This window comes from Alligator mississippiensis, chromosome 15, assembly GCF_030867095.1.
Source record: "Alligator mississippiensis isolate rAllMis1 chromosome 15, rAllMis1, whole genome shotgun sequence".
Classification (NCBI taxonomy): domain Eukaryota; kingdom Metazoa; phylum Chordata; order Crocodylia; family Alligatoridae; genus Alligator; species Alligator mississippiensis.
In genome coordinates this window covers 25069173-25087882 of record NC_081838.1, presented here as the reverse complement: position 1 = coordinate 25087882, position 18710 = coordinate 25069173, and the positions used below count along the sequence as shown (strand labels likewise).

At 66.1% G+C, this 18710-nt stretch overlaps 2 protein-coding genes across 4 annotated transcripts; both read right to left on the bottom strand.

Annotated features, from left to right (window-relative positions):
• Nucleotides 1-657: 657 nt before the first annotated feature.
• On the bottom strand, nucleotides 658-13302 carry PER1 (period circadian regulator 1). 3 transcript variants are annotated; one of them, XM_014610315.3, is made up of 23 exons: nucleotides 12368-13300; nucleotides 9929-10273; nucleotides 9691-9789; nucleotides 9248-9402; nucleotides 9018-9139; nucleotides 8739-8940; nucleotides 8547-8598; nucleotides 8131-8273; nucleotides 7962-8040; nucleotides 7770-7876; nucleotides 6316-6469; nucleotides 6123-6231; nucleotides 5905-6036; nucleotides 5524-5632; nucleotides 5274-5430; nucleotides 5012-5136; nucleotides 4557-4751; nucleotides 3784-4023; nucleotides 2869-3629; nucleotides 2520-2700; nucleotides 2051-2246; nucleotides 1708-1858; nucleotides 658-1387 (listed from the first exon to the last, which is right to left on the bottom strand). In XM_014610315.3, the coding sequence occupies exons 2-23, from the start codon at nucleotides 10156-10158 to the stop codon at nucleotides 1193-1195; spliced, it is 3894 nt and encodes a 1297-aa protein (XP_014465801.1). In that variant the 5' UTR covers nucleotides 10159-10273; nucleotides 12368-13300; the 3' UTR covers nucleotides 658-1192. The 3 variants fall into 3 exon arrangements, with proteins under 3 accessions (XP_014465801.1, XP_019341169.1, XP_019341170.1); XM_019485624.2 differs by having other exon boundaries at nucleotides 5274-5632; nucleotides 12368-13301; XM_019485625.2 differs by lacking the exon at nucleotides 4557-4751 and having other exon boundaries at nucleotides 5274-5632; nucleotides 12368-13302.
• A 2761-nt stretch (nucleotides 13303-16063) lies between these two features.
• On the bottom strand, nucleotides 16064-18657 carry VAMP2 (vesicle associated membrane protein 2). Its single transcript, XM_019496925.2, has 5 exons — nucleotides 18479-18657; nucleotides 17893-18013; nucleotides 17628-17786; nucleotides 17451-17502; nucleotides 16064-17033 (listed from the first exon to the last, which is right to left on the bottom strand). The coding sequence occupies exons 1-5, from the start codon at nucleotides 18640-18642 to the stop codon at nucleotides 17017-17019; spliced, it is 513 nt and encodes a 170-aa protein (XP_019352470.2). The 5' UTR covers nucleotides 18643-18657; the 3' UTR covers nucleotides 16064-17016.
• Nucleotides 18658-18710: the final 53 nt, after the last annotated feature.

Genomic DNA, 18710 nt, shown 5'->3' with positions numbered 1-18710 from the left:
CAAACCTGCGACCTCCCCATGCGCAGCGTGTCAAGACACAGATCTGTGCATGTGTGCTCACACACTGCTGGTGGTTGCCCTGCACATCTGGGGCCAGGCCTCAGCAGTCGACATGTCCCACTGGGGTTGGGCCTGGCTACAGGCATTGCAGTAGCATTAACGGCAGGACAGCAGCAGCAGTAGGAACAGCGACAGCGATGAGGACAGTGTCGGCCATGACTTGGAGGGCGATGAGCGGGCCCCCACATAGTGGCTCTAGGTGCAGCCGCACAGCATGGAGTAGTGGGACTGCAGTGTGTGTGGATCTACTATATCTGTGTACATAAGTGCTCGTGTGTGTATCTACCTCCACACCCACACAACGTAACTACATCTGTGTGCAGGAGGGTGCCCACAACCCCACACCGGTGGGTGTCTCTTAGGCGGGGGCACAAGCCAGGGCTCCGGTTGGGGGGTTGGTGCCCGGGGGCTGAGCTGAAGACTCGCATCCAGGGCACTATGTCCCTGCTCTGGGGTCTGTGGCCCACCCAGGGATGCCGTCAATCTCCAGAACCACCTTGCACAGGCACAGGGCTCATGGGCTGTGCCCAGCCCCAGCAGCACCAACCCTCCCCAGGGAAGCCAAGCATCCTCACCGCTGCATAGCAGAGGCAGGGGTTGGCAGTGCCGGCCCAGGGCAGCGAAACTTTATTGCCTGTCTCCAGGCCGGGCTGCAGCTTTGTACAAAACAGCATCCAAAATAAATACCGAGGGGACACGGCTGAGTCCATGTGCCCGTGCTCCACCTGTCCGGGCACGAATGGCCCGTGCCCATGCACATGACTGTAGTCTCTGGGGATTCGGCCGGCCACCGAGGGGTTGGCACCCATGGGCACATCCGTGGTCCAGTGCTTCCGTAGTGCACCTGTGGTCCATGTGGGCTCACCCAGCACCTGTGTGCGTGTCCGTGCATCATATCCGTGGGTGGCGCAGGCTCACCAGCATTCATGGAGGCCACAGGGGAGGACTGGTGCCTGTGGGCATGTCCGTGGGCTCACCCAATGCTCATGTGCATGTCCATTTAGCATGTCCATGGCCCACGCAGGCTCACCCGGCACCCGTGCATGTGTCCATGTAGCATGTCCGTTGCCCATGTGGGCTCACCTGGCACCCATGCGTGTGTCAACGTAGCATGTCCATGGCCCATGTGGACTCACCCAGCGTTCGTGGAGGCCATGGCAGGGGGGCCAGCACCAGTGCCCGCCTCCTCCTCCTCCATGGCAGCGTCAGGGGGCGCAGCGCCCTCGTCCATGGGCTCCAGCAGCCCACTCAGCTCCAGGTCATGGATCTCGGCATCGTATGGTGGTGGGTCCTTGGCAGGCGCACTGCTGCCACAGTCAATGCAGGCCTGTGAGGGGGTGCAAACAGGGCATCAGGGAGACCTGGATGCCAGAGTTCTCCCCCTGCTGTGGAGGGAGAGTGGCACCTGTGGGGGGAGAGTGGGGAGCCCAGATGCCTCGGTTTTGTAGGAGAGCAATGAAGTATGGGGGCTGGATTAGATCCCGGATGCCTGGTTTCTCTTCCCCACTCTGGGAGGGCGGTAGTATCTTGGGGGTTTGGAGCTCCAGGAGCTGGGAGCCCAGACACCTGGGTTCTCTCCAGCTCTGGGAGACCGGGGGAGACAGGGGGTCTGCATGCCTGGGGTCCCTCCAGCCTGGTGGTGCTCACCGAGACATTGATGGCGCGCGGCAGCAGCCCCTTGGCCACCCAGGTGTGCACCTCAGCCAGCTCCTTGCGCTGCTCCTCTGTGAAGCGTGGCTGCTGCTTCTGCATCTGCTTCAGCTTCTCCCGGTCCTGCTGCAGCACGGCCTCCAGGTCCCTGTGGGCCCCACGCGTCACCTGGTGCCACCACAATGGACGCTCCTGGCCCAGGATGGACGGATCCCTGCCTCACCCCTGCCCGGGATGGATCACCCTGCCCCAGGGCAAAGAGGCCCCCTGGCTCTACCCAGGACAGACGTGCCCCCAAGCCCTGGTGCCCTCCATGTGCCCCACGTCCACAGGCACCCACCGGCCAGGCAGCTGGTAGGTCATCATGACTTTGTCATCCGTGTTGGCCATAAGCAGCCAGATGGGGTCTTGCAGCACGTACTTCATGAGGTGCTCATTGGCCCCAGCCCCCGCTCCCGGCGGCTGCTTGGCCAAGTCGGTCTCCGAGGAGTCCACACTGCCAAAATACTTGCTGGTGTGGCTGCTCTTGCTGCTGGCTGTGGAGGGGGATACAGGGGTGAGCACTGGAGCCGGCACCAATCACGTGTCCCTCCCAGCCCCAAGGCCCCACATCCGGCCTGGCCTATGCCCCATGAGCCAAGGAGCCGTAGATGTCCTGGCTACCCAGACCCAGCCTCTCCTGCCCACCCACGGGGGACCCAGGCGCCCCAAGCCCTGGCCAGGGAAAGAACCCAGGCATCCTGACCCCCAGCCAGGGGAGGAACCTAGGCATCCAGCCTCAGCCCAAGCCCCTGCCCACCCCGACTCACTAGTGCCGCTGGCGGAAGTGCCACTGGCTGACATGCTGCAGCCATTGGAGCCGGAGCCTGAGGAACCGGAGCCGGAGGCAGCTGAGCCAGTGCCTGAGCGAGAGTCCTCCTGCAGCAGCAGGTCCAGCAAGTCACTGGAGCTTGACAGTGCATCGTTGTTGGACGAGTCCTGGGCCTCGGCCTGCAGCCAGGGGGAGAGGGGATCAGTCTGAGCATGGAGCGGCCTGCCCGGGATAGCCACTGCCCTGCCCCTACCCCTCCAGACTCAGGGGAGAACCCAGGCGTCCGGGCAGCCAGCCACCCCTCTACTGGCACTGAGAGAGATCCCCAGTGTCCAGACACCACTCACCATGCAAGCCTCCTTGGGGTCACCATGCTCTCTGGGCAAGGGGGTACCAGGGGGGGCGGTGGCAGGCGTGCCAGGTCCCGGAGTGGTACCAGGTGGGTCAGGGCGCTCGCAGGCCTTGGGTGCCTCCTCCATCTGCAGCAGGTTGAGCTGCAGTGGGGAGCTACAGCGCGAGTTGAACAGCGGCGACTCGGCTTCCGCCCGCTCGGCCTGGCTCAGCGAGTGTGGCGTGGTGGAGCGCGACGCCTCTGCTGCTGGTGGCCCACCCGGGGATGCCACCGGGGTTGCTGCTGCTGCCAGGCCCCCAAAACCGAAGCCAGGGGCGCCGGCAGGGCTGTAGGCTGCAGCACCAGGGAAGTAGGCAGGGGGCAGGGCGCTGGAGCCAGGTGGGAACACATAGTTGGGCAGCACCAGTGCCAGCATGGGTGCCACCAGAGGCGTGGGGAAAGGCGGTGCAGGCAGTGGGTAGCGCGGTGCAGTGGCAGCAGCAGGCACCTCGGGCACGGGGGGCCGTGTGGGGAAGACGGGCATTGGGTAGGTGGGCACCATGGGGAAGGGCAGGGGGGGCAGGCTGGCCTGCAAGGCGGCTGAGGGTGGCCAGGAGGGAGGTGCGGGGGGAGCGCCTGGGGCAGGTGTGGTGGCGGTAGTCAGCGGCGAGCTGGTACTGTCTGACAACCGGTTCTGCTTTGCGCGCTTGGCCTTAGACTTGCCACTGCGCCCACGCCGGCCTGGTCCACGGGGGGGCTGCCGAGGGCCTTGGGAACCTGTGGTGGGGAGGGGCACAGGTTAGCTGACAGCCCGGTGGGGAAGAGAGATGGTCCCACACCTTTTCTGGGCTCCAGCACTGCCCCCTGACTTCATTCAACTCCCACAGCCCCTCTCCATGCCCCAGCACCCCCTGGGCCCACTCTTACCCACCTGCATGGGCACCAGGTATCTTGGGCCGGCCCGGCCCTGACGGGGTGTCGAAGACACGGAGTTGGCTGAGGCTGTGGAAGCGGGTGAGGAAGGCCTGCTCCTCCTTCTGTGTGTGCACAGACAGCACCTCCTTGGTGAGCCCCACAGGCCGGTACTGCTCACGGTCCGTGGCAGGTGCTGCGCTGGGCATCAGGGGGGCTGGCGGCATCACACTCAGTGCCTCCTCCATCATCACAATGTCTGCACAGGGAAGGCCAGGTCAGGGGGGGCTTCGAGGTGGGCCCCCCAAGAGGGGCCGCAGCCCGGGGTGCATGGAGAGCAAGGGGCAAAGCAGGAGACAGAACCCAGAAGTCCCCGACCCCGTGCCTCCACCCCCAGCTTGGACCCACTCTGCCCCACTCCCCTCCTGGAGCTGGGAGAGAACCCAGGTGTCCGGGTTCCCAGCGCGCACCCCCCCCCACAATAGCTGGGAGAGAACCCAGGCATCCAGGCTCCCGCCCCTGCCCTCAGAACTGGGGCACGGGGGTCCTGGCCCAGCTGCGTGGCTCCCCACAGTGCCAGGCTCAGGACAGCGTCAGGGGCAAATGTAGTCCAGGGAGCAAGCAGGAGAGGCAGGGTGGATGGCAAAAGTGTCCGCAGCAGGTCCCTGGCCCAGTGGCTGTGAGGGCAGGGGGGCCCTGGGGGTCCCGGCACCGGCGGGATCCGTGGGGATCCAGCCGAGCAGGCAGCCCCAGACACCTCCCCCTCCCCATGCCCTCGCCCCCCACCCCTACCCGACTCCGGGGGCTTCTTGTCTCCCACGTGGACGATGGTGCTGCTGAAGCTGCACTGGCTGGTGATGGAAACCACGCTCTCCGCCTTGCTGGGGGGCAGCGCCAGCGGGGCCAGCGGGGGCCCCACCACAGCCGCCGCCGGCCCGGGATCCTCCTCGCGCTTGGCCTGGCCGCCCACCGCCTCCTCTGCCGCATCTGGTCCAGGAGACAATGAAGTTAGCGGCGGCCCACAGCTCCCGCCCCTGCGCCGGGCATGGATGTAGGGGACAGCGGGGGAAGGCAGCTCTGGCGTGGACATAGGGGACAGTGGGGTACAGCAACTCTGGCACGGACATGGGGGATGCTGGGAGTGTCCGGAGGGCAGCGAGGAGGAGCCTGGGAGCTTGTGGGGCTGCCTGCTCGGCTCAGCTGGGCCCCAGGGGGGGGACGCGGGGAGGACAGGCAGGTGGCGGTACCTTTGCTAGGCGCCTCTTTGGCGACTGCCTTCTGCTTGTCGTCATCGGAGGTGGAGGAGGTCGTATAGGACGAGGAGCCACACTTGCGCTTCACGCGGCTCGGCAGGTTGCAGCTCTCTAGGTACCTGTGGGGCCCGGACACAGTGAGGAGGGGGCCACACCCTGACCCAGCCCTGAGGCAGTCGCCCTGGAGGACACAACGGCCAGGAGAAGGGCCCCGTACCACCACCGAGAGCCCCACGCTGTGCCCGGCCCCACTCACCTGATGATGCCGTCCAGGCAGTTGATCTGTTGGTAGGAATAGTTGGACGGCTCCTTCCGCACCGAGCCCTCGGAGGTGGGGGCACATGCCGGGCTCCGCTCAGGTTCCCGCAGCGCTTCCCGGCCCAGGACCCCACGCTCCAGGGCCACGTCCAGGCCTGCGGCACAGGGCAGGGGGCAGGGTTCAGAGCTGGGGCCATGGTGTCTGGGTCTGCTGCCCTTGCGTTGCTGTGGCATCCCCAGGCACTCACCGGCGCAGGGGGCCTTGGCGGCCTGCGGCTTGGTCCGTGACTCAATGAAAACCTGCTGGCCCTTGTTCTTTACCATGTGCACGTCCTTGCAGATCTGCTGGAAGGTCATCTGGAAAGGGGGGCAAGGGTCAAAGCTGGACTGAGGTGGGGCCCATGTATCCTCACTCCAGCCCCCTGCTCTCCCCCACCCACTGAGGTAGAACCCAGGCATCCCAGCCCATGGTGCCCTGTGATACCCGATGCCCCCTCCCCAACTAAGAAAGAACCCAGGCATCCCGGCCTGCAGCGCCCTATGATACCTAATGTCCCCCTCCCCAGTCGGCAGAGAGCCCAGGCATTCTGGCCCTGCTGCGCCCGGCCCGCCCGCTCCCCAGTGCTCACCGGCTGCAGGGCCTGGGCCTCATCGGCTGGGAGCCCGTTGCTGTCGCTGGACGAGGCAACGCTCAGGAACTGCTCGTGGGACCCATTGCTGCCCAGGCTGCAGAGGCCCAGGGAGCCAGTGCTGTGCACGGGCTATGGGGAAGCAAGCGGTGGGGGGTCAGAGCCTGGCACAGCAGCAGCAGGGGACAGCAGCGGGGTTCCAGAGATGGGGGTCTCACCTGGAGCAGCAGGCGATGGATCTGCTCTGACAGCTCCTGGATGTCAGGCTCCAGTGGCCGCAGCTTCTGGGTCTTGGGGGCCATGAAGACATCCTCGTTCAGAGGGCCCCTGCGCAGTGGGAAAGGGGCGTCAGCATGGGGGCCTAGCACCACTGCAGCCCCACCCACCCGCCCATGCACCCCCCCCACTCACGTGCGGACTTTGTGGCGGCCCATGATGAAGGAGACCTTGCGGCTCCAGGGGTTGACAAAGCTGGACCAGGAGGTGTCAATGGTGACGTACTCGCCGTGGCGTGTGTGGAAGCGCAGTGGGGAGTGGTCGAAGGGCTGTCCACCGTACTGCACAACTGTGGGGAGGGGACATGGGTTAGCATGCGCCTGTGCCCGCCCTGCTGCATGAGGGCACGCAGGTGAGCACATGCACACCTGTACATGCACACCCCTACTATGTGGCTGCAGGTGCACACGGGTTAGCACACACCATGCAAGCACCTGCACATGAATGCTGTACTGCATGGGAGGGGTGGGGACACATGGGATAGCATGCACCTGCCCTACTGTATATGCACACGGGTTTCATAGATTTCATAGACATTAGGGCTGGAAGGGACCTCAGAAGATCATCGAGTCCAGCCCCCCGCCCAAAGGGCAGGAAGTCAGCTGGGGTCATAGGATCCCAGCAAGATAAGCATCCAGTTTCGTCTTGAAGGAGTTCAATGTAGGTGCTTGAACCACCTCCGGTGGCAGGCTGTTCCAGACCTTGGGGGCTCGGACAGTAAAGAAATTCTTCCTTATGTCCAGCCTGAAACGATCTTGTAGTAGTTTGTGACCATTCGTCCTCGTCATCCCTTGGGGCGCTCTGGTGAACAAACGTTCCCCCAGATACTGGTGGTCACCCCTGATAAACTTGTAGGAGGCCACCAGATCACCCCTGAGCCTGCGCTTTTCCAGGCTAAAGAGCCCCAGGGCTCTCAGCCTGTCGTCGTAGGGTCTGCTTCCCTGACCTCTGATCATGCACATGCCTCTTCTCTGGACTCTCTCAAGCTTCTCCACATCCTTTTTGAATTGTGGAGCCCAAAACTGGACACAGTACTCCAGCTGCAGCCTCACTAAGGCCGAGTACAAGGGGAGAATGACATCCTGGGATTTGCTTGAGAAGCATCTATGGATGCAAGCCAGTGTTTTGGTCGCTTTACTAGCCGCAGCATCACATTGCAGGCTCATGTTCATGCCTGCAATGATTCAGGTCTCATTCAGGGTTAGTACATACCACACATGCACATGCTCATGCACATGTGCTGTAATGCACGACTGCAGGAGGGGGACATGGGTTAGCACACATCATGCACACCTGTTCTGAATAACTGCATGTGCACATGGGTTAGTACACATCACACACACACCTATACATATACACATGCTGTAATGCACAACTGCAGGAAGGGGACATGGGTTAGCACACACCACACACGTGCACAGGTATGCATGACTGCAAGTGGATCGCAGGAACGAGCACACACCATACAGACACGTGTGGCAGGGAAGTCAAGGTGAGCACATGCTGCACTGTTCTGGCCGTCCAGCACAGGGCAGGCATGGGGGGTTGGCACACGCCCCAGGGATCAGCACACGCAAGACGGGACTCACTTTTCTTATGGATGGCCAGCATGAGGGGCCGGTCCTCAGGGTGCAGGTACCAGAGCACGGGCATCCCGATCAGGTCCTGGGGCAGGTAGCCCAGCAGAGGGGCAGCCCTGGGGCAAACAAGGGCCATCAACAGGGGCTGCCACTGTGCCCGCAGCCGGGCCCGATCCCCACCCCACCTGGCCGAGCCCTCACCTCTCATCCACATCCTGGAAAAGGCAGCTCGGAGTGTGCCTGGTGGTGAATATCCGCTTGTCGGGGGGGATGCGGGGGGCTGGGGAAGAGAGAGCAGCAGGGTCAAGCTGGGTGCAGGCCAGACTGGGCCCCACGAGGGCGTGCTGGGGGGAAAGCCGGGGGCCATTACCTTCATAGCCGGAGTGGATGCGCTCAGCAATGAGCAGGCAACAGGGCTGGCCCTCGGCTCCGTCAGCCTCGCGCACCTTGGCCAGGTAGGGTGTCAGGCGGAAGGGGTAGTAGCGCAGCTCCCGGCCTCGCTCGTGGCCTCCGCTGAGAAACAAATGCCTGCAATAAGACCAGAGGCCAGAGGAGACCAGACCACCAGGACTGGGCAGGGGGAGGACCCCAGCTCCCAGCCTGCCTGGCCCACCCACAGCAAACAGGGCTGGGGGCCAGGGTCCCTTGGCGGCGAGCGGCTCCTGCAGCACAGGACAGGTAACGTCTTCCTCTGGGCGTGAGCAGCTGGTCCCTGCTGGACACGCAGCCCCTTGCCCCGGACTCCCACCCCCATCCCAGTGCCCCTCAGCTGCAACCGGCACTCACCTGATCCGGCAGAAGACCGACTTCTCCTGGGTGTAGTCCATGGCGGCTGCACCTGCAGGCACAGCAAGGGCAGGTTAGCGGTGTTCAAGGGAGCCCCACTAGCCTGCCCTCTCCTTTTCTCCAACCAGAGAACACCCCTCACCGCAACCAGTCAGAGAAAAGCTCTCTCCCAACAACTGCCCCCAGACTCACTGGCAGAGGTGCAGGCACTCCAGGAGGGCAGGTGGTAGGGGGCAGTGGAGCCGTAGAAGATGCTGACATCCTGTGGCGCCAGGAACTCGGCAAACGTGGCCCCCTGGAAGATGTCGTGCTTGCAGCGCAGGATGGTGCTCGCCTGCTCCGAGATGTAAACGATCCGCCCTGTCACGAACGACACAGCCACCGAGAAGGTGTCCTGCGCAGGAAGTGGGGGGTCAGTGAGGCACCAGGCATGTTCAGGGAGTCCACGTGGGCCGGGATCGGGGCACTCACTGGGTTTTTGAGGGTATACTCAGAGGTGATGTTCTCCAGCTCCTCCATGGTGTAGCTGGACATGTCCAGGGTGCAAGGCTGGCTGCCGTCCATTGCCCACTGCTGGTAGTAGTCCTGGCTGGCTGTAGCGGGGCGGGGGGAGCTGCTCAGAGCTGGGCCAGGGGTGCCTGGCCCCTGCTGGCAGCCAGGAGGCTGCGCCCACCGCCAACCCCCATGGGCCGTGGCCCTACCTTGGACCTGCTTGACACAGGAGAGGGCATACTGCAGCGTGGCCAATGTGCCCGACTTGCCCTTGCTGCGCTTCTCCGAGGGCAGCCGGATCTTCATCTCCTTCAGCGCCTTCATCAGCTCTTTCTGTGTCTTCACACGTGCCGACTGCTCGCTGCTGCAGAGGCGCAGGAGGGGCCCGGGGGGGGGAGGGGTGTCAAGCCGTGCCATGGTGGGGGGGACCTCATCTCGCCCAGGTCACCCCATCCTGCCCTGTGCCCCTCCTTTGGCTAGGAGAGAACCCAGGCATCTGGGCTCCCAGCCCCCACTCTAACCCAGTTCCCTCCCTGCACTGGGGATGGAACCCAGGCGTCCGGGCTGGGGCAGGGTGCCTGGGGGGGCTTTGCTCTGTCACTGCCCACCAGGGACTGGGGCCGGGGCCCAGACATGCAGGTTCCAGACCTACCTGCAGCCGCTGGTGGAGGGGTTGTCCTGCTCGGAGCTGGTGCTGAGCAGGCTGTAGGCGATGGAGCTGCTGGGTGGCGACGGGCTGTGCGAGTTGGTGCTGCGGGGACAAGGGGCCATTGACCTTCTGCCTCCCCCAGTGCCCCCTGCGCACCCAGTGACACAGCCAGCCCAGACCTGGGTGCCCCCAGAGGAGTCAGGCCCCCCCCCGACCCCCCAGCCCTGGCGCAGCCCCGTACCTCTTGTTGCTCTCAGTGGTCTCAATCAGGGCCGAATCCTTGCCGTTGCCGCTGCTGCTGTGGTCGCTGCGCAGGGAGCTGTCGCCATGCGACTCGTTGCCGCTGGACCCATTGCTGTTGGCGTCCATGTCATCGTTGGCCTGGCCCCGGGGCCGCCCGGTCCCCGGCCCCACCGCTGCCACACCTCTGCCCTCAAAGGGGCCCTGGCCTGGCTCGCAGTTGCTGCTCATGTTTGACAGGCGCCCCGGGGCATTGCCACCCCACCGGCACAGGGAGAAAGCAGGGGGCGAGATGCGGGCGGTGTCACCTCTGGGTGGGTGCAGGCAAGCCAAGAGTCTGGGGCACCTGCAAGACAGGGAGCAGGGTCAGGGCAGGGGAAACTGAGGCTGGGAGAGGTGCCCGGCTGTTCCCCATGCGGTGCTTGTACATGGAGCAGGTCCCAGGATGGCCCAACAAGTCCCCACACGGTGGAGGGAGTCTGGCAGAGAACCCAGGAGTCCTGGCTCAAACCCCCTCAGCCCCCACCCCGCAGACCCCTCCCAGAAGAAAACCCAGGCGTCTTGACTCCCCTCCCTCCATGTCCACTTTAACACATGCAGCCAGAGAACCAGGCGTCCGGTCCCTCCTCATGGTGTGGCACGTGCAGCCCCTTGGCCCTAAGCCAGGTGGGCACCACGTGGCCAGGACCATCTGGATTGTGCCCCCCTCCCCCCACCCCAGCTCCCTAATTACCCTCGAGATGGCTATTCTGAGCGCAAAGCCGGGCTATTGTTAGCTCCCTGCACTGCCTGTGGGGCTCAGCCCTCTGCCCAGGGGTTGCCCCCCCACCCCTGTCCTGCTGCCAAGAGCTCCCTGCCCCCACCCTGCCCCTTTGACTGGCCTGGCCTGGGTCCTGCAGCCTGGGCGTGTGAAGCGAAGCAGGAAGGGGCTGGCAGGGTGCCGGGGACAGGAAAACCCTGGGGCAGCTTTTGCCAGGACCAGGAGGAGGAGGAAGAGGAGGATCGGTACCAGCACACACATGGGCATGGCCCTGCCAGTGTCTCTACAGACCGGGGGGGGCGGGGCCGGCCCTGCCAACAGTGTGCACAGGGACCCTACCCACGCACACGCACGCGGGGCCGTTGGAGAGACGTGACTCCAGGCCCGGGCACACAGAAAGACATAGGCTCGGAGACCGGAGGGGGCCCTGCAGGCACAGATGCCGAGACGGGGGGGCCTTACAGGGTCCCTGCCAAATCATATGCAGAGACCAGGGGGAGTCCTGCTGGCGCATACACAAAGACGGGGGGGCCCTGCCAGCAGAGACCTAGAGACCAGGGACCCTGCTGACATGCAGAGACGCTGGGGCGGGGGCCTGCTGGCACAAACACGAGAGACTGGGGGGCCTGTGCCAGGATGTACACAGAGATCAGAGGCCCTGCTGACATGCACACAGACACTGGGGGCCCCTGCCATCAGAGACCCAGAGACTGGGGGGCCCCTGCTGACATGCACACAGACAAGGGCGGGAGAGCCTGCTGACATGTACAAAGACACTGGGGACACCTGACAGGTACAGACACCGTGGGCCCCTGCTGACATGCACACAGATATAGGGGGGACCCTACTGACCCGTACACAGAGACTGGGGATCCCTGTCATGCACAGACACTGGGGCCCCCTACTGATGCATACACAGAAACCAGGGGCCCCTGCTGACACATACTCAAAGATCAGGGGCCCCTGCAGCACGTACACAAAGGGCAGAAGGCCCTGCTGATGCACACAGATGGGGTGGGGGAACCCTGCCAGTGTGTACACAGAGACCAAGACCCCTGCTGACATGGACGAAGACACTGGGGGGAGGGGGCCCTACCAATGTATACACAGAGAGTCCCAGCTGTCCACAAGCCGGGTGGGGGGGAGTTCCCTGCATGCAGCCAGACCCCAGGGACATGCCTCATGAAAGCCCATGCACATGCATCCACACCACTACACGCCCCCCGCTCACTCGCCAGCCAGCCCCAACCTGTGGCCAGGCTCTTGCTTCAGCACTAACCCCCCCCCACCCCCAACATGCGTGTGAGAAGCATGTACAAAGCAAGACAGGCATGAGAGGCAGAGGACAAGGCCACTAGCTTGGGTAGCACGGGGGGGGGGCACATCCTGCTGCTGGTGCCAACCTGGAAACCCCCCCGCAAAGTGACGGGCTCCTGCCCAGCAAGGCAGCAGAGCCCCCAAACTCAGCCAGCAGGACCTGAGCGTGCCCCAATCCCTTGGGCTGGGCGGCCGCCCCACCTCCCCACCTCCTCCCCCGCCCCAACCGCAGGCAGCAAACAGAGCAACGCGGAAGGCTGGGTCTGCGCCGAAAGAACATCCTGTACCCAGGAACAAACAGGCGTGTGTCATCCCCCGCCGCGGGCGCAAGGGGGGTGGTGCTGAGGCACCCGGGATACTCACGGGGTGCTCTCGGGGCTGGCCCAGAGGTTGGCGCTGCCTCTCCGGGGGTCACAGGGCTGGAGCAGTGTCCGCGGGGGGGGCCTGAGTGCACGGGGATGGAGATGATTCTTCGGGGGTCCCAGGTGGGCGGGATGTCCTCAGGGGTCCCGTCACACGGGGATGGTCCTTGGTGTCCTGGGGGCAGGGGGGTGTCCTCAGAGGTCCCAGGTGTGGGGCTGTGTCCCCAGGGGTCCGGTCACACAGAGATGGAGGTGGGGGTCCGGGATGCAGGTGTCCCCAGGGGCCTGTCACACGAGGCCGGAGCTGAGTCCTCAGCAGTCCCAGGTGCGGGGGTTTCCTCAGGGATCCCGTCACACAGGGATGGAGCCGATTCTTCGGGGGTCCCGGCTGTGAGGGGGTGTGTCCTGGGGGGTCCCGTCACACAGGGATGGAGCTGCGTCCTCGGGGGTCCTGGTCACATGGGAATGGAGCTGATTCTTTGGGGGTCCCAGGTGTGGAGGGAGTGGGTGTCCTCGGGGGCCCTGAGCGCGGGGCTGCCTCCTCAGGGGTCCCGGACACGTAGCACCAGCACGGTGCCCTGTTACAGGGCACCGGAGCAGGGTCCACAAGGCAGGCACGGTGTCCCCAGGTCCGGGGGCCTCAGCGGTGGATGGCCTCTGGCTCGGGGGCCGCGGCAGGGGCCGGGGGGCTCAGACGAGCGCGGGGGTGGCGGAGTCGGGGCCCGAGCGTCCTTGCGCCAAGGGAGCGACGGGTGCAGTGAGGCGAGCAGGCGGCGGGTGCGACGCTGGCCCCCGCGTTGTGTAACGCCAGGCTGATGTCAGCACCACTTACACAGGCCGCACGTGGACTGTGGTGCTGCCGCCCCAGGTCTCGGGGCCGCCCTCATTGGCTGAGCCGGCGGCCAATGGGAGAGGGGCAGGTTGCATAGCAATGAGCCCAGCGTCATTGAGGAAAGACGAGGGGGGGGGGGGTTGCTGCTGATGCCAGGCGTTGGCATGGCAGCGAGGGGGGGCTGCTGCTTCCGCTGGGTCCTCGCCCACCCCCCAGGTTGCACCCCCCCCCGCCCCGCTCTAACCACTCGGATGCACCCACCCCCCCCCAACCACTGGGTTGCACCCCCCCCGCTCTAACCACTGGGTGCACCCCCCCCCCCGGCTCTAACCACTGGGTGCACCCCCCCCGCTCTAACCACTGGGTGCACCCCCCCCCCCGGCTCTAACCACTGGGTGCACCCCCCCCCGGCTCTAAGCATTTGGCTGTACGCCTCCCCGGCTCTAAGCACTGGGCCCGGCCCCTCGCCGGGGCCCTGGTGCGCGGCCGAGCCTGGCTGGCGGCTGCGCGGGGCGGGGCGGGGCGGGGCGGCGGGCGGGCGGGCACGGCGCCAGGGCCTGTTCGCGCACCGCCGCTGCGGGTGCCAAGAACATCGTGTTCCCGGCGTGGCCGCGCCAACCGCAGCCGCTCCCTCCTGGCGCCCTGCCCCGCGTGCTAATTTGTTCCCGACCTGGGACGTGATCCCGATGTGGGACACGGGGTGTGGGGGGACATCAGGACCCCCAGCGCCCCACAGCCCCAGGGCTCACATAGGCCGGCACAGCGCAGGCCGAGGGGTCGCGCGGGCTGGCCCAGCGGAGGCGCGGGCGGGCGTCGTGCCCTGGCCGGCCCTGCCCTGCCCTGCCCCGCCGGCGGTGCCGGGACAGGGTGTCCCAGCCAGGGCTGGAACATCGGGGCGGGGCGGGGCGGGGGGCGGCACGTGGAAGGCCACGGCCCGCGCCCTCTGCCCTACTGTGTGCGCTGCTGCCGTGGGAACTGGACGCGCCACGTACAGCGCCGGGCGCTGAGCCCGCACCCCGGCCACGGCTCTCGGGAGGGAGCGCGGATGCCTGGGTTTTCGGCGGGGCTGGGACCCCGGACACCTGGGGGGCGGGGGGGGAAGAGCGATGACGTCAGAGCCGCCGGCCCCCTTGCCCCCCGGTGACGTAAGCGGGGCTCCCGGCACCGCCCCCCCTCCAGTCCAGGAACCCAGAGACCCACCCCCCACCGCCGGTTGGCCCCGCCCCCTCACGTGGAGCCCCGCCCCCCACTAGGTAAGGAGGCCCTGTCCCCTGGGAAATGAGGCCCACACGTGGCCCCGCTCAGTCCGAAGGTAGTAGCCCTGCCGTCATATGGAGCTTAGCTTCACCCCCTGCATCCCCCCGCGCCCTCATTGGCCGCCACCGCGCGCCGACCCCTCCCCCCTCGGCGCTCATTGGCCGAATCCCGGGGCGGCCGTTGGCTTCGCCCCCTTCGCCCCCATTGGCCGGTGCCGAGCAGCATGCAGGAGCTCGCGTGAGCAGGCCCCGCCTCAGCCCGCCGCCCATTGGCCCGGGCCCGCTGGGGCCCCGCCCCCGGCCGCCGATTGGCCCGCGGGGCAGGTGGTGGGGACACGTGCGGCCCTGCTCACGCGGCCACGAAGCAGGGGTGGAAACGGAAGCGGAAGCTGGGGGCGGAAGTGGCCCCTCGGGTGTCTAGGTTTGCGCGTGGCGGAGGCGGGCCGCACTCGAGAGCTCAGGCGTCCGCCCCCCCCCTCCCCCTAGCCCGGGCACCAGCTCCCCCGACGCGCACGATCCAGGTGTCCAGGCCTCATCACACCCCCTCCCCCCGCGCGACCTAGGCCCCCAACTCCAGGGACTCAGGAGTCCTGGCCCCGACTTCCTCCCCAGGGCAGGCAGCCAGGACCTCCCCCAACTGCCCTCCCCGCCCCCTCAGGCATCCAGGCCCCAGCCCCCCACTCCCCCAGGGGTCCCAACTCCCACCCACCAACCTGGACTGGGAACCCAGGTGTCCCAGCTCTCCCTGCCCGCTCCCCCCACCCCCAGCTCGCCAGGGTGAGAGTGGCTGGTCCACAGCCCTAGGTGGGGAGCCCAGACGCCTGAGTTCTCTGTGCCCTGGACCCTGCACTTCCATGGGTGTGTGAATCCCGGATGCTTGGGTTCAATGTGCAAGTGTATGTGTGTGACAGTCCCTGACACTTGGGTTCTGTGCATGTGAGAAGCCTTAACTCCTAGGTTCCACGTGCACGTGCGTGTGACTATTCCCGACGCCTGAGATCTGAGCACCAGCTTCCCCCCATGCGCAGGATCCAGCTGTCCAGGCCTCAGCACCAACCAACCAACCCCCCCCACCCCCGGACCTAGGCATCCGGTCACGCTGGGTTCTGGGTGTGCTTGCATGTGTGAATGCCAGCTGCCTGGGTTCTACGTATGAGAAGCCCAGAGGCCTGGATCCCATGTCTATGCTTGTACGCGCATGAGAGTCCCAGACGCCGGGGTTCTGTGTGCACAAAATCCCGCACACCTGGGTTCCATGTGAACGTGCGCAAGTCCCGCACACCTGCATTCCATGTATGCACATGTAAATCCTGGACACCTGGGAATCCTGGCTGCCTGGGTTCCGTGCGTGAGGGGCCCGGACGCCTGGGTTCCGTGCGTGAGGGGCCCGGACGCCTGGGTTCTCCAGGAGTTGAAGGGAGTCCAGATCAATTCAAAGGCTTCCCCCAAACCTAGGCAGAGGGCAGGGACCCCTTCCTGAGGCTGGAGCAGGCCCCAGCTGTAGTTGGAGGACAGTGATGGTGCTGCCAGGGTAGGCCCCAATGCTGCCACCTCTGGCTGAGGCAGCAGCATCCCCAGGTGGGCTGGACAGAGGGACCAGAGGCAGTGCTCTCCACAGGACACCAATTTATTGTACATTTTCACAGCATCACGTCGCTCCCGGCTCCTCCGCCCCTGCCTGCCTGCCTGCTGAGGGGGGCCCCAAGAGCAGGGGGGTGACAGTGACACCCACCCCCCTGCTGGGGGCCCAGCCCCCCTCTCCCCCTTTCCCTCCGCCTGCCCAGGGGGTCCCCAGTGCCACGTCCCTCCACGCAGCAGCGGCGGGGATGCCCCTGGGCTCAGCCCCCCCGGAGCGCGGGTCCAGCGAAGTCATCACAGGGACAAAGTCACGAGTCACATCTGACATCTGCTAGGGGGGGGGCACTCACCACCACAACACACGAAGGGGGGCAGGATTGGGGCACCCCCTGCTGGCCACCAGGGACCCTAGTGCCCCCTGACATTGGCCACCAAAGGATTAACAGGGGACCCCCCCAAGCCAGGCCAGCCCCCCAACACCGGGGGGGGGGGGTGGAATGTGACCCCTCTAAAAGGGGTAGTTTGGGCAGGCTAGATCTGTGTGGCAGGAAGAAAATGCCCCCATTAAGGGGGTGGGGTGCAGGGGGGGCTTCCCCCACGCCCCTTGGTCTAATCAGGAATGTCACAGAAGCTGGGGGGATGGGGAGGAGACCGCGGCCCGGCAGGAGATGCAGCCACCTCTGAGGTGGGACAAGGGGGGCAGTATCATGGAACCCCCTCCCCCACTAGGGGGGTGGCTGGGGGGGCGGGGCAATTAAAAGACAATTAAAAACACAGCAGGGGAGGGGAGGGACACCTAAAAACCTATTAATAAATCTACAAACGGACAAAATAGAGCAGCTCTATGTGTGTATAAATAACCCGGTATGTACAGACGGCCAGGGGGGGAGGGGGGGCGCGGAGGGGGCACACGCACACGCACGCACACGCACGAGGGCTGGAAGAGACGGCCGGGCCAGGCTGGGCCGGCACCACACGGGGCCTCTAGGTGCTGAAGTACACTGCAAGCAGAGGGCAGCCGTCAGCTCCACGGGGCAGGGCTGAGGTACATGCAGCTGGGTCTGGGGTGGGTCCTGGCTGAGTATAACAGGGCTGTGACCCAGGGTTGAGATGCAGCTGGCTCTGGGGCAAGTCATGGCTGAGTATGACAGCCCCTGACCCAGGGTTTGATGCAGCCGGCTCTGGGGTGGGTCCTGACTATGTATAAAAGGGCTGTGACTAAGGGTTGAGATGCAACTGGCTCTGGGGTGGGTCAGGCCGAGTATAACAGCCCCTGAGTCAAGGGTGAGATGCAGTCAGCTCTGAGGTGGGTCACAGCCAAGTATAACAGACCCTGGCCCAGGTCTGAGATGCAGCCAGCATTGGGGCCCCTGCCAGGGCTTCCTGGACCACCCCCCTCCTCCCCCAGCAGGACTCACCGATGATGATGATGAGGATGATGGCGCATATCACCCCCAGGATGATCATCATCTGCAGGAGAGAGACCGTGAGTGCAGCAGGAAGAAACGGGGCTGAGTCGGGAGTGAGGGGCACTGGCAGGGCTAGGGGGGCAGGGGGCTGCAAGTCAGGAGCGAGGGGCTGCAGCGGGGCCGTACCTTGAGGTTCTTCCACCAGTACTTGCGCTTGAGCTTGGCGGCGCTGGTCTCAAACTGGGAGGCGCCAGCCTGGAGAGCGTCCGCGCGGTCATCCAGCTCCGACAGCTTCTGGTCCCGCTCCAGCACTTTGTCCACGTTCACCCGCATGATGTCCACCACCTGCGGGGCCGGGCAGGGCGGAGGTGTCAGGCCTGGGGCTCCCTACCTCCCCCCCACACTGGACCCAGGTGTCCAGGTGCCGTCCCACCCCCAGCCTATGACTCACCTCATCCACCTGGGCCTGGGTCTGCTGCAGCCTCCGGTTACTGGTGAGGTTGGGGGGCGGCGGGGGCGGGCCCCCCCCTTCTCCGGCGGCAGGGGGGGCGGTGGCAGCAGCGGGGGCCGACCTGGGCAGGGGGGAGAGCTCAGGCCCTGGCCAAGGGGCCCACAGTGCCCCTCACCCCCGCCGCCCCCATGGGCCCTGCCCTGCGCCAACACTCAGAGTCCCTGCGCTGCCCGGGGCGGGGCGGGGTGGGGTGAGGGGGGGCCAGTCAGGGTGACCCCAGGCCCCTGGGCTGGGGGCCGCACTTGAACGAGGCCAGAGGGGCCCTGTGACACGGTGGGCCGAGCCCCTACAGCCCCTGGGGCACGAGGCCTGCGGTCCCATGGGGGCAAAGCCCGCGAGCCCCGGGTCCCTTTGGGGGCAGCGGCTGTGGGGGCTGGTGGGCGCAGCCCCCGTGGGGGTCGGGCCCCCTGGTCCCGAGCGCGGCACTGGCGTCACGGCCCCGCCCCCCCCGCTAGAAACACCCGGGGGGGCCGGACCCCGGGGCGACCCCCGCTCCCCTCCCCTCCCCCGGCCCGTTGGCGCTCACATGTCCGGCGGCGGGACGGGACGGGGCGGGGCGGGACGAGGCGGCGCGCTGGGCCGGGCCGGGCCGGGCGGGCGGTGCGGGGCCGGGGCCGGGGCCGGGCCCGGGTGCGGGGCGCGGGCTCGGTCGGTGCCGGAGCGAAGATGGCGGCTGCTCTGCGCGCACATCCGGGCACCGCGGGGGGGCGGGGGCCATGGCAACAGCCCCACTGCGGGGGGGTAGTAGGGCCATGGCA

Coding starts and splice junctions, on each gene's coding strand:
- PER1 (XM_019485624.2), bottom strand. CDS start 10,158: ATGAGCAGCAACTGCGAGCCAGGCCAGGGCCCCTTTGAGGGCAGAGGT. Junction 9,140..9,247: donor CTGTGTCAAGCAGGTCCAAG/GTAGGGCCACGG, acceptor GCCCCGCTACAG/CCAGCCAGGACTACTACCAG. Junction 6,037..6,122: donor TCCATCGCCTGCTGCTCCAG/GTGAGACCCCCA, acceptor GCTTCCCCATAG/CCCGTGCACAGCACTGGCTC.
- VAMP2 (XM_019496925.2), bottom strand. CDS start 18,642: ATGTGCGCGCAGAGCAGCCGCCATCTTCGCTCCGGCACCGACCGAGCC. Junction 17,787..17,892: donor CCCAGGCCCAGGTGGATGAG/GTGAGTCATAGG, acceptor CCGGCCCCGCAG/GTGGTGGACATCATGCGGGT. Junction 17,503..17,627: donor ACTGGTGGAAGAACCTCAAG/GTACGGCCCCGC, acceptor TCTCTCCTGCAG/ATGATGATCATCCTGGGGGT.